This window comes from Caenorhabditis elegans, chromosome IV, assembly GCF_000002985.6.
Source record: "Caenorhabditis elegans chromosome IV".
Lineage (NCBI taxonomy): Eukaryota > Metazoa > Nematoda > Chromadorea > Rhabditida > Rhabditidae > Caenorhabditis > Caenorhabditis elegans.
In genome coordinates, this window is record NC_003282.8 from 13,193,354 (window position 1) to 13,207,299 (window position 13,946).

At 34.1% G+C, this 13,946-nt stretch overlaps 2 protein-coding genes, 2 non-coding genes and 1 pseudogene across 7 annotated transcripts; 2 read left to right on the plus strand and 3 right to left on the minus strand.

Moving 5' to 3' along the window:
* Window positions 1–209: 209 nt before the first annotated feature.
* C48D1.1 (Zer-1-like leucine-rich repeats region domain-containing protein) lies at window positions 210–4,029 on the minus strand (the record flags this gene model as incomplete). 2 transcript variants are annotated; one of them, NM_001047463.3, is made up of 8 exons in its annotated part: window positions 210–610; window positions 939–1,541; window positions 1,873–2,146; window positions 2,192–2,355; window positions 2,472–2,737; window positions 3,205–3,329; window positions 3,679–3,921; window positions 3,972–4,029. In NM_001047463.3, 8 exons carry the CDS (start codon window positions 4,027–4,029, stop codon window positions 445–447), a joined length of 1,899 nt encoding a protein of 632 aa, NP_001040928.2. The 2 variants fall into 2 exon arrangements, with proteins under 2 accessions (NP_001040928.2, NP_001040929.2); NM_001047464.4 differs by lacking the exons at window positions 3,679–3,921; window positions 3,972–4,029 and having other exon boundaries at window positions 445–610; window positions 3,205–3,225.
* A 579-nt stretch (window positions 4,030–4,608) lies between these two features.
* Window positions 4,609–4,629, plus strand: 21ur-12992. The gene has a single exon (NR_056875.1).
* A 278-nt stretch (window positions 4,630–4,907) lies between these two features.
* Window positions 4,908–10,784, minus strand: ced-3 (Cell death protein 3 subunit p17; the record flags this gene model as incomplete). Of its 2 annotated transcripts, NM_001268779.3 has the most annotated exons (8): window positions 4,908–5,939; window positions 6,416–6,655; window positions 7,010–7,137; window positions 7,192–7,405; window positions 8,318–8,649; window positions 9,838–10,091; window positions 10,370–10,515; window positions 10,579–10,784. In NM_001268779.3, 8 exons carry the CDS (start codon window positions 10,711–10,713, stop codon window positions 5,877–5,879), a joined length of 1,512 nt encoding a protein of 503 aa, NP_001255708.1. The 2 variants fall into 2 exon arrangements, with proteins under 2 accessions (NP_001255708.1, NP_001255709.1); NM_001268780.3 differs by lacking the exons at window positions 9,838–10,091; window positions 10,370–10,515; window positions 10,579–10,784 and having other exon boundaries at window positions 5,877–5,939; window positions 8,318–8,536.
* Window positions 6,787–6,936, plus strand: C48D1.12. Its single transcript, NR_056876.1, has one exon. It is a non-coding gene; the product is annotated as an Unclassified non-coding RNA C48D1.12 (non-coding RNA).
* A 2,645-nt stretch (window positions 10,785–13,429) lies between the features above and the next one.
* On the minus strand, window positions 13,430–13,925 carry C48D1.7 (annotated as a pseudogene). Its single transcript has 3 exons — window positions 13,866–13,925; window positions 13,705–13,815; window positions 13,430–13,652 (listed from the first exon to the last, which is right to left on the minus strand). Coding segments are annotated over exons 1-3 (394 nt in total).
* Between the last annotated feature and the right edge of the window lie 21 nt (window positions 13,926–13,946).

The following is a 13,946-nucleotide window of genomic DNA, read 5'->3' on the forward strand; positions in this document are numbered from 1 at the left end:
ATGAACACCTGTCTCTAATGTAGCTCTATCATTGCACCTCGTGGGAATGAGAAAGTGGGAACAGTCATGGATGTTTGCGGTCAGATAAAATTTTAAGTATAATATTGTTTCAAAAACTGAAATATGAAATCTGATAAAAATTTCATATATTATAACTACTAATGACTTCTTGCACTTTGAGAATCCTTCTTTAAAAGAATCGCATAATTGTGGTTTAAGATTTATGAAACTGAGTTGATTTTTAATCAGGAACAGAGAAAGATTCAAACATGCAAGTTTACATAAAAGAAACAAGTTTTCAAAAACCGTAAAGAGCCCTAACTTCTGAACAGTTGAGGAATGATGCAATAGGGTCATTTGTAATGTATTAGGGAAATTTGATTGGGGTTTTTTAATGGGAACTTTTAATAGAACAAATTTGTTTGGCACTTTTCAAAGAATTTTTCAAATATGAATCTTGTCAATTCCAATTGCTAAGCGATTACTTTCAGCCAGTAACTGATTGATGAGTTTATATTGAACCTGGTTCCCTTCAGCGTGGTGCAATAGTTTTGTGAGCAATGAAGTAGTTTGGAACGTTATGTCATTTTTCTGTCGAGTAAGCATTAGCCTGAAATAAGAAAAAAAAAGTTAAGGTTGTTACAGAAAAAGTAAGCTACGTTTTAGCACGCACAGAAAAAATAAGAAAGTTGTTGACTTTTTGATATTTTAAAATCGGATTCCAACAACATGTACATACCGAAAGTATTTTTGAACTTGAAATATTAATTGGAACTTTTTCGATTAAACTATAATGATTTTTTTTTGTTCTACCAGCGGTTCTATCTACTGAAGGCTCAATAAAAGAGTTAAGCACTAGAAGTTCCCTGTTTAGGTATCAAATCCTCAAAAGTAGACTTGACTTTTAATTAACGAAGAAAATTTTATTAAATACTTGCCCAATCTTATCGACATTTGATGATGTGTAGAGTTCTTGCAAAGAGTCATAATTCAGAGCGGATGACAGATTTGTTAACAACTCCAAGCATTTCGTAGTAATATCATTAGACTCAACCTTTTCCATGCAACTCAATGAAATACTTATTATTCCAGCTTGTATCATGTTGGTACAAGCCTTTGAACTTTTTTCAGTCATTTTGATAGTGATTTCAAAAAATTCCGAAAGCTTCGTTTCATTTTTCTGTCCTACACTCCATTCCAGTATATCGACTAATCGATTCACATTCTCAGTTTTTTCAGATAGAGATTTTAATTCATCAGAATGCATTCTATGTATGCACTGGCACAAAACACTTGATGCTCTGGTACGAAGAGCCTTGCTTACTCGATTCTCTAATAGAAAACTCATAGCGGTTTTGCTTATTTTATCAAAATCGAGTTTTCCCAATTTCAAATTTACAAGTTTCTCGACGGCATTCCAGTAGGAAATATTGACTTTTACGTATGCTTCTGAAATCATCCTTTTGTACAAATAAACGAAGCTCATTAAAGCTTCAACCAATAACGTCACTCCGTTTGAACACAGTTGGTTGGAATAGAGCCTGAAAGTTGATTATATTCAATTTGTGTTTATTTTCGTAATTAAAATGTTGGTTTGCTTTTTCTTGAAAGTGTATAGCTTTCATAGTTTTGAGTTCCACATTTAGCGTGAAACATGATAATTTAATTATCTTTGACCTGTTTAGAAGCGTTTTTTTTTAATTGAAAAATAGTAAAAAGTCTTAACTGATGTTAACCATATTCATATACTTTTAAGAAGTGGTTACTATAATTTATAAAACGTGTCTTTATTGCTCAAGTAAATGAAAAAATAAATTTGGTTAGAAAGGCGCGAAGAATTATCAAGTTTTCGAAGAAAAAATTTCGACTTACATTCCGAATATTATCAAACACTTGAGCCCATTTTGCGTAACAGATATTGAATCAAACGTTTGCATTGATTTTACAATTGTTTTTATACATGAAGGAATATTGAGATTTTGCAAGTTATCTTCAGAGATTGAAATTCTGATTGCTTTCATACAGTATCCACTGTCAAATTCTTTTCTTGCAGTTAAACAGTAAACTAGAGCTTGAACAGATTTATGAAAGTATGCAGTATTCAAAACCCGAACATCATTATATTGTGATGTTTCCGCTTCAGTCACTGAAATGATATTTGGTATTGAAACTGCAAAACTGCACATCGTACTTATTGTTGTAACTAACTGAAGATTACGTTGCGTTTTTAGTAAACACTCTAAAATGTCACCGCTCAACGAGGTTCTGGTACAATCCATGAATCTTAACTCTGGTAATTCCATTTTACATTCTGTGAACTGCTCGACAATATTATTTCTAGAATGGAGATTAAATCTGAATGAAAATAACAATTAGAAAGATAATGCAAGAGAAAAGTTAAAAGAAACATTTAGCAAGATTGAATTCGAATCGTTGACTATATAGCTACAGTTTTTAAAAAGTTTACTTACCTTGTTTGTGATACATCCAAGACCCTCAGGTGTTTTAAGTTAAATAAATCTTTAAGCTCCGTATATGTGGCAATTGAAAAATCTCTCAGAGCGAGCACTTCCAGTTGTTTTAATCTCGAAATACCGGCAATGTTTAAGATATTGGTTCCACTGATATCCAATGACCGAAGATTTGAAAAATTACCGAAAAGTTGATAGAAATCATCTTCATTGATATGAACATCGCTCATAGTTAAATGTGTTAGTGATGGTAACATGTTTCCAATCTGAAAAATAATGGTGCGGTTTTTTTCAGAGAATATTTTAAAAAATTGAAAAAATCGTTTAGAAAGTTACCAAAAATTATTTACATTCTATAAAGTGTCGTTTATGTTGATGATTATTTAAAAAAAACATAAGAAAACATACACTTTTCTTCTGGAGAGGAAGAAAATTGTCTAAATTTGAAAATATTTGTCAAAGAATCGGTTTTTTTTTCCAAACATTGTTATTTGTTTTTCGATTTTCCAAAAATTAAAAAAAATTGGCACTCTTGATGCTAACATTTGGAGCGCAATAAATTCTAAAACTCATTTGAAAATATGGGCCAATAGCCGTAGATTGCCGTAGACCAATAACGTCACTTCGTTTAAACACATAAATTTCGCGTTGTCGCGAACCCTTTGTGTGACGGGAAGTGTGTGAAAAACAGTTTCACCTAGTTAAAACATTATATGTTAAGATAACTTAATACCTTTGCAGTCCATCTTTTCATTAGTTTTTGATCTTTTTCGATGTGTAAGTACTGAAGATTTTTACGGGTTTCCTCGTTCAGAACAGCTTCCAAAATGCGGACAATATCAACATGACGGGTTTCTTCTAAAAAATTGAGGGATTATTACAGAAATTGATTTTTCTTTGTATAAAAAATGTTCGATGTATAAAGCCTTTTACCAAATATCATTAATTCTTTTAGAACTTTTCCACTACTTCAACGTTTTTTAAAGGTTTTATTAAGATTTTCCATTCGAAATTTCTAATTTTTTTTTGAAAATTCTGTAAATTGAATGGAACAATCGATAACTGAATGGCCTTTATCGTGTATGGAACATATGTTTGCGCGTGACGGTGTTTGCACAAAATACACCGAGGGGCCCAGCCAGAAACCCGTGAAACATCTGATTCTAAACAAAATGAAAAAATGTATCTATTGCTCGTAATAACTTACTTCTTCTAAATATGCACCAACTTTTAGATTTAGAAAAATTTCCAATTTTCAATTCTTTCAACGAGAATTGTTTCAGTTGCCTTGCAGTGTTCTCATCCAGTGTCTGGGGGTGTAGTGTAACTTTTGTTACGTTCAGTTTATGGATGGTTTTTAAATTGAATGGTTTATCTCGATTCATTAAATATGAATAAACAATGTTACTCGATTTGGAATCAAGTTCAAATTCTCTGTTATCGTATGAACCTGTAAAAATACTTTAGTGTAAGATTGAGATAAATCTCCAAAAAACTAACCATTTTGAACGAATTCGGCAATTTTTTGGCAGGCAATGTCATGAAGAGGCTTGGTCATTGTTTGGAATAACCAGAAAATAGAGAAGTGCTATCTTACAGAACGAAAGAGAATGAAAAAACAAGAAAGGGTGAACAATCGAGGATTGCGAGCAAATAGTATGGTCCTATGAACACCTGTCTCTAATGTAGCTCTATCATTGCACCTCGTGGGAATGAGAAAGTGGGAACAGTCATGAATGTTTGAGGTCAGATAAATTTTGAGTTTACATAATATTGTTTCAAAAACTGAAATATGAAATCTGATAAAAATTTCATATATTATAACTTCTAATGACTTCTTGCACTTTGAGAATATAATATAAGGACGTACATTTAGAAAATTATATTACGGGAACAAACAATTCTGAGAATGCGTACTCGGCAACATTTTTGACGCGCAAGCTATCTCGTAGCGAAAACTACAGTAATTATTTTAAGTGACTACTGTACCGCTTGTGTCGATTTACGGTCCCCATTTTCGAAATGAGGGACTTTTTGAATAGTGACAGCAACTTCTCATTTTTCCCTTGGTTATTTCGTATTATTTTCTCATGTTTTGCTTAATTTTAATATTCCATCGACAAATAAATTATTTTAATTCATTTTGAAATTCGAGCCCGTAAATCGATACAAGAGCTACTGTAGTCATTTATAGAATTACTGTAGTTTTCGCTACGAGATATTTTGCGCGTCAAGTATGTTGCACAGTACGCATGCTCAGAATTATATGTTCCCGTAATATTTGTAATCTGGGAGGTTTGAGAAGCTTAAATTCAGCCTTTAATTTTTGTGCACATATTCTTAATCTGTAGTACTCACTAGGGAATTGTCAGAAGCTTGCATATCATATATGTGCGAAATTTTATATTAGCTTGTTTCCTTCTTTAATTGTTGATTATTTTTCACCTTTGTTTTGTTAACACCTTGTTTTCTTTTATCTATGTATACCAATCACACACACACAAACATACGGCGAGAAAAGCAACTATAATAATCTATAAATATATAATTATAATAACAAGCTATATAAATCTCAACATATATAAAACTTATTGGGTGCGCGGAGAGGAGGAATCGAAGAAAAACGAGGGAAATATAATAAACGTACAAGAGTATTTTGGAAGATAGCGGGAAATTTGAAAAAATTGAAATTTTGGAAAATGGGGTTTCAAGTAAATTTGTGTTGCTGAAAACTCGAAAAATCCATTTTCCAATATTATTTACTGGAATTTCGAAAATTTTCAAATTCCTATTAGAAAGCTCGAATGGAATGGGCTATGAGAAAGATCTTTGCTGACCAGAATCGGGATATCACGGCGAAAAAAGAATGCAATTTGAGATGATGGGCGGGAAATGATGGGGGGGACCTACAAAATTTTATACATAATTGGCCAAATGTTCCGAACTTTAAAAGGCCGGGAGGCATTCCGGCACGGGGAGAGATGGGAATGCTATTCGTTAATTCAAATATTAGATTTTTTGTGGCGAAAAAATAGGTTAAAATTAATCGAAATTGATTCCCGGCAAAAATGAATATGGTACGGTAGGTTGGTGGGGTTGGGGTGATGATCTATGAAACTATTTTGTTGATAGAAGCATAGTACATACATATATACTGGGCACAACAACTAATCAAATTCAAAACGAGTTATTAAAATTATTATGCGTTCGAGACACAAACGTCATAATTTTAGATTATCGTAGAGAAATGGAAATGTGTGAAAATGGGAAGAGAAATGATAGAATGATAAAGTGAAATGAGTATAGGATAACAATATACACATGGTTTTAAACTAATTGGGCGAAAGAGAACTGGGGGAGAAGATACAGACAATTATCAATTGGGCAATGAATCACGAGTGAATTTTAGACGGCAGAGTTTCGTGCTTCCGGCCAAAAGTAGAACTTTTTGAGCAGGCGGGATGTCATCTGAAATTTAATTTAAATTTTGGGGAAAAATCTAAAACCGATACCCTTGTTTTCAAGCCGCACAGAAAAAGAGGCGGAGCGTCGTTTTGCAAACTTGCCGCGCGCCAACCGTGTAATACTCGTGGACAACTTTGAATTAATTTTTTAAATGAGTTAACAATTTTTGGCTTAAATGCTTGATGTTGATGTATTTTCGCTATTTTTTTTTACATTTAAAAATCGATAAATTTCGTTGAAAAACTACAAATTTTCGTTTTCAGTAAAATCCAATGGCTAATAAACATTTTTTACTGGAAACCCGATAAATAGTGACTATTTCAAAATTTAACGCAAAAAAATTAGCATAAAATATTCAAAATCAATCATTTTAGCTAAAAACTAAAATTCTAGGTTGACGCGCGGCAGGCTTGCAAAAGGACGCTCTGCCTATTTTTCTGTGCCTTAAAAAGTTAGCAGATCGATTGTTGTTCAAGTACCTCTGGCATCTGTTTCAAAATATTCGATCCCTGTGATGTCTGAAATCCACAAGCGACCTTCTTATTGACTTCAGTCAGCAGCTCAACAACATCCATATCCTTTGCGTGTGTCGAGAACACTTCACAGACGGCTTGAATGAACCATGATCCACGAGCACTGTTTCTCCACGAAACATATTGAGCTGTCGTTGCGTATGCAATCAGAATGTCAGCTTGGCTCGGCTTCTTTCTCCACACTTGCTGCAAAAATTTATTAATTATCATTTAAAAATGTTTACAGGACGGGGCTTTCGCTCCAAAGAATATAAAATAATCGGAATATTTTTCGAAAAAATTGAAAAAATCAATTTTTAATTTTCGAAAAGGCGATTTTTAAATTCCCTCTAAACTGAAAACTGCGACCAATCAGCAATTCACTCCGCCCACTTTCAAACCAATCCGATGAAGTGGGCGGAGATCGACGATGCTGATTGGTTTGTCATTTTATCACAAATTTCGTAATTATATCGCAATTTTTTCGTCGGACTTTCTGGAATAAAAATCTATTTTAGATTTTTTGAAGGAATATTCTCATTCAAGAAATTAAATTGCAACCTGAACTTGCGGCCGCACACATCCAAGAAAATTGAACAATGGCCCGTCTCGATTGTCCCATCCACGACGAAGAAATGCAGGAACTCCGTCGACAGAATCCAAGACTGGGAATCCATTGTCACGACGTTCTGAAAATGAATTTATTTAAAATATTTATATTAAAATTAAAATAAAAAACGAACCGCCTCGACAAGCCTGCACAAAAACGATTTTCGGCTTATTCGCCAGACGGGGAGCATTTGCCGCGTTGAGAAGATCATATATCTCGTGTGTACTAATCGGTATATCATCAACTCCAATAATCACATTCTCTTCTCCGTGTGATAGAATCACGAGTATCGCAGAATCTCCGTGTGATTCGTGTTTGGCAAAGTCTCGAATTGTCAGGAGCATTCCCTGGAAATTAAATATCAGTTTACATTAGGAACAAGGCTGGGAAATTTTTTGGGTTTCTTTTGGTATTTTGACGAAAAATTGATTTTTTGGTTTTTGGGACCAAAAAACCAAAAAAAAAATCGAAATTCGACTTTTTTTTTGAATTTTTTGGCTTTTCGAAGATTTCAATTTTACTTTTTGGTGATTAGGAAGGTTTATTGTCCAATGGTGCAATTTTTGCGACAAAAACTACGGTACCTGGTCTCGACACGACAAATTTTTGGTCAATGCAAATGGGGTGTGCGCCTTTAAGGAGTACTGTAATTTCAAACTCTCGTTGCTGTGGATATTTTTAAAATCGATTTTTCATTCTCTTTTTCTCGATTTGTTAAAAAAAATTTTGAAAAATCTAGAAAAAATGTTATAAAACTTTTCTAAATCCTTCATGATTTTTTCAAATTTTGCAAAAATAAACAAATCGGATGAATAACTTTTGAATTTGAATTGTGACGTTGTTTTGATTTTTATTGCTTTTCCGGAGTGGTTTTTAAAGTTTTTAAAAATACATTTCATATTGAAACACCGTTTGCCAATTTTCACAAATTTTAAATTGTGCATTTTTGGATAATTTTGAAAATTCAGAAAATTGATTTCGTGCTATCAAGTTTTGTATGCGGAAAATTGTCTGAAAATTTACAAACGGTTTTTTACATCAAATATTATAGAAAAACTAAGAAAAAACACATAATGTAGCCGGAAAAAACGAAAATTTCGAAACTAGGTAAATCATTTTCGCGGAAGTTCAAAATTTTGTTTTTTGCAAAATTATACATTTTTGCATTTAACACAAATTGTCGTGTCGAGACCGGGCGCCACATTTTCGGCGCAAAAATGGCAAAAATTTCGCGTTTGGGTAATATAATTTCGCCGTACCCTTCCCGTCAGATTGTCCTTGCAAATAACCGTATAGCCCATGCATCTGAACAAATTGGTAAGATTGTCCTTGTCGGCCTTGGTACCATTCCGTGTTGGCATCTGCTCAAAGTGTTCATTATTTATGATGAGGCACATTCCACGAGGACTCGAGAAGTTTCTGTACATGGTTTTCTCGTCGAAAACACGGCTTATGGTTGGTGCATCGACAAAGTTCATATCCTCTTCATGGAATATGTATTGAGTTGGTCCAGAAGCTTTGCTGAATGAGCGATTACGACTTGAACTGTATCCGAGAGAAGAGCATCCGGTGAATGAAGAGTTGGCGGATGCTGAAATGTGTTGGTTTTAGGATCGATTTTGATACCCAAATTTCCTCTTTTTTGACGTTTCGCACATTTTAATTTCGCAATGTTTCATTCAATTATATCCTCTAGAAATTTTGATTTCCCTTTTAATTTTCTACATTCATGTGATGTAGAAAAATGCAAAAATGTATTTTAATGCATTTTTTCAATTTTCGCAGAATTTTTGATTTTTTTCAGGTGTTTCGCACATATTTTTGCTGACTTTCATTCAAGATATGCTTATTAACATCTATAATTATCAATAAAGGTAATATCTTGAAGAAATTTTGGTTTTCGCTCTAATATTCTCTACTTTTTAAGTTGCTCAACGAAAAAATAATGGGGTTAATCATGTGATGTTGAAAAATACAAAAAATGTATTTTAATACATTTTCCCCCTATTCATTTGTGCAGAAAAGTGTAAAAAAACGCATGCATTTTTTACATTATTCGACATTTTTTTACATCGACCGACATCCCATTTCACATGCTGAAGACGAGAGACGCAGAAAGATGTGTGGTATTTCTCCGCGTCTCTCGTCTTCAGCATGTGAAGTGAGCTGTCGTTCGATGTAAAAAATGTCGAAAAATGCATGCGCTTTTTTACATTTTTCTGCACACATGAATAGGGGAAAATATATAAAAAATGCATTTTTCGTCATCATATGAACAACCACATGATTTTTTCGTTGAGCAATTTCAAAAGTAGAGCATACTAGAACGAAAACCAAAATTTCTACAAGATATTCACATTAATGATAATTATATGTGTTAATAAGCATATCTTGAATGAAAAAAATCAAAAAATCTGCGAAACTTGAAAAAAGCGTTTTGGCACATGTTAGATGATTTTTTTTCAAAATGTTTAAAATTCTTTTCAAAATATCTTGAAGCGAAAACTACTGTAACTCTTTAAAAGAGTACTGTAGCGCTGGTGTCTGTTTACGGAAATAATTTATTAATTGATCAAAAATATCAAAAGAAAACACAAAAATGACAAATTAAAATTCGTTGTCACAATTCGAGCATATATTCGTTTCGAAAATCGAGCCCGTAAATCGACACTACAATAGTCATTTAAAGGGTTACTGTATTTTTCGCTACGAGATATTTTGCGCGTCAAATATGTTGAGTAATGCGCATTCTCAGAATTTAGTGTTCGCATCAACATACAAGGTTGGCTGGGAAATGCGTTGACTGGAGGAGATGAATAATTGTGTCGATCCGATGAATGAAGTGCACGCGATCGAGAACGAGATCTTGCTCTTGAGTAGATATCCTGATAAGAAGTGAATGATGACACTGAAGAGACGCTGTCACGGTGAACTCGGGTCGGTGAAGTGTAGCCGGCGGGGCTCAATGCGCGGCTCCGACGATGGCTTGCCGGTGACATTGGACACTCGAATTCGACAGCATTCGAGTCAACACTGGAAAAAAGGGATATTTGAAGGAGATGTGTGTGTGTGTGTGTGACAAGTATTTTCGGCAAATCTACAAAATGGCCTTTTGCGCCACGAAAATTAGTGTTAAAAAATAAATAATCACTCGAGCTTTCAGTAAATAAAATATATTTCACTTCAAATATTTGGGAAAGTGCATAATTTCCGATTTTCGGAGGAAAAAACCGTGCCGGTGGGTTGCAAAATTACGATCCGCCTCTTTTTCCGTGAGACCCTTGCTTTTGCGCCGAACTTTAAAAACCTACGATCTGGCGAGAGGTTCAAGAACTTCAGCAAGTCCTTCGTGTCCCGTAGAGCGAAGAGCATCATAAAACGCGTCGAACGCCACATCTCCCCGTCGTTGCACTGCTTTCACGATCTCCCGTCTCTTCTCGCGAACCGTTCCACATGACTGCAAAAATATTCTTTATATTATCAATTTTTTTTTAAAATTATTATTCGATTAAAAACTCACATTAATCATATCTCCATTATCACTATTCAACACTTGTTTTGCGATGAGAACTTCGAGAATTTCATCGACTTTTAGATGACTAGAGAACATCATAATGTTCCTCTCTAGCAAGCTCCTTCTATCTTGACGCATCATCTTCGGCTGATGGTTGACCTCTCTACTGACCCGTAGTCAGAGTACGATTTGATTTTCGATTTAGTCTGAAAATGAGTGAAATTATTGGAAAAATAGTGTTTTTTTTTAAACATTGTCCTCAAAATTCAGCTCGATTTGAGTAATTTTTATCGATTTTTTTCCTAGTTTTCGTCAAAAACTCCAACAACTGCACTGAACTACGAAAAAAAAGGTGAAAGTCAGTAAAATCGGAAAATTTTGACCCTCTTGAATTTTTTATCTTGATTTCTGGCGAATTTTGGGGTTTTTTTTTGTTAAAATTGTTTTGAATCAGTTCTCTTTTATTTTCGCAAACATAAAACACAATTTTCAATGAGAAATCGTTATTTTTAATTTGAAAACTGATTTTTAAAATGTTTGTTGTGTTTTTGTTTCTGTTTGTCAGCCTGGAAAATATTAGAAAACTGATTTTAAAAATTTTAACAGAAAAATTCACGAAAATTTTAGTAATTGAATTAAAAATGCAAGGAGAATTTAAAAGTCTATCAAACTTTTTGCGTGCCGAGACCCATTGGAATAAATCCGTGCGCCTTTAAAGAGGAATGCCAAAATCTTGTGAAATTATTACGGAAACACAAAATTCAGAGAATGCGTATTACGCATCATATTTGGCGCGCAAAATATCTCGTAGCTAGAACTACAGTAATCCTTTAAATGACTACCGTAGCGCTTGTGACGATTTACGGGTTGTCAAAATTCGAAAAAAAAAATTATTTTCAAAAATTGAGCCCGTAAATCGACACAAGCGCTACAGTAGTCATTTAAAGAATTACTGTAGTTTTCGCTACGAGATATTTTGCGCGTCAAATATGTTGCGCAGTACGCATTCTCAGAATTTTGTGATTCCTTAATACGATAATGTCGAGCCGATTTAAAAGACTTTACCATTTTTTGTAGTTTTCGGTGCTATTATGATAATTTTACGATAAATTAATACTCAAAAATCGGAATTTTAGCGGAAATATTATAAAAATAAGATGTTAGCACACGAAGAGAAAGTGCTGCGAAGAAATCATAAACATTGAGAAGATATTCTTATGGATTGTATATATTGCGTAACAATTTGGAGAAAGTTTTTGGCCGGTTTATTGCAAATTTCGCGGAAAAAAAAGTTTATGATGGGCTCGTAAGCATGCCGATGAGAAAAGAAAGTGGATTGTAGCAGCAGCAATATGAGTCACCCATCTGGACAGTTCACATTTCTAAACGATAATTGAGACGGAGCAGGTGGCATCACGGAAGAGTGTACCGAAAACAAAACCGGGACAAGTTGAGGATACCAAGGACGACAGGAAAATGATGAAATGTGGTACAAAATGAACCGGGCGTTTACCCTGAAAGCTCCTGATCTCATCTAAGATTCCAACCCCGTCATTTGCCTCCATGCACAAATATAATGCGATTTGGATTGTTTAAAGCATTGAAATTGCGACAAAGAGCTATAAAATCGAAAAGAGCATACCAAATGAGATACACACTGCTTTCCTAAGTGGGTTTCGAAGAACACCGCCAAAGAGGTGATGGAGTGGTGGGGCTAAGGAAGAAGGTGCCGGAGAGGTCAAACATGTGGAAATCTTAGGATTGTTTTTGTTTCACATTAATTGCCCTCGTAAATTTATTTTTGGATTTGAGTATCGAAAATCTATGAGCCATGAACACGGAGCGGTGAGGTAAAGGTAAAGGTTTAAAAGTAGTTTTATTAGTAAACTAATCGTTTTTCACATAAACAGTGGTTTTTTTAAACGAAACAATGCAAAAACCAAGGTTAAATATTATAAAATCGACTTCGAGAATCTCAGAATCTTTCTGGCAACAATAAATCGGCGAGCCTTTTCTTCAATTGATGTAATAATTGCTTAGCAACACGTTCAACAAAAAGAACAAAGAAAAAAACGACAAAAGATGACTGCAAGATAACGGAAAAGGAGGCACAACACACGAATGTTCGAACGTTTGTTTTTGGCGGCTGAGTGTGGAGGTCAATGGAGCGCGTTTGCTCTCACAATTCTTTGAGACGCTGCCGCTCGAGGATGAGCATGAAAAAGTGATAATAGGGATATTAATTCGACAATAAGACGGAAAAATCTAGAAAACTGGACTTTTTTTCTGAAACAAGATTAATTGTGCTAAAACAGTCAAATTTCCTCAGAAATACACTTAATTTATTAATTTATCACCTTATTTCAGATCTCATTTAAGGAAAAATAGTTTTTCGAACAGGGAAGTTAAAAAATCCAGTTTCTATCAAAAAGTCGATATTTTCACTACTCTGGGAAGAAAGCGAAGATTACGAAGAGGATAACCGTAAATTATTGATATTTTATCAAATTTTCAATCATTTAGGCGTAAAAAAGTGAAATTCTGTTGAATAATCGCTTAGAGCTATTGATAAAGCTCAAAAAGAAAGAAAATCGATAAAATTAAAAAGTTTGCAATTCAAATTTGAATTCGTAAATGTCGTGAAGTTCGATGCCTTGGTTGTACGGGTTACTGTAGAAACATCACATTTCACGCAGAATCGCAGTGAGCCAAATTTTAAAAATTGAATTAAAATAAACGTTTTAAATTTTTAATGCAAAGCTTCAATGTTTCTTAAAATTTTAATTTTAATTCTTGTTGATAATATAAATAACACTAATTAGTAACATAAGTAACGCAAGAGCCAAAGAAAACTTTTTATTGAAAATTCTGTAGAACAGAACTTAATAATTTCAAAAAATCAAATATCGCGTCCATCAATCCCACACATCTAAGCACGTGGAAGGAACAGATACTCGCCGTTGCTACGTGGAAGATAGTACAAGTTCTCCCACACTCCTTTTCCATGTTCAGCGATGAAATATCCATGTCCCGAGATGAGCTTCTTCGCACGGTTCTCACGGCACTTTCCAAAATTGAATCTGAAACAAAATCCTGACTATTTATCAACAAACGATTTCGAGATAAGCTGACTCAAGTTTTTCACCGACGCCTGCGTACGTTGCAGTGTCCACGAACAAAAAGTTTAGCAAGTTGTGAAGTGTGCCGTCATAAAGTGCTCTGTTGTTTGAGTGTTAGTTCAAACTGAAAACAAAATATATATAGAAAGAGACGTCTAGAAATTAAAAGCTTACCTCATTTACAGCGGCAGACATTGAAATCGTTGCAAGGAGAAGAAGAAGAAGAAGTCTCATCTTGTCACGAGCAATTTCGAA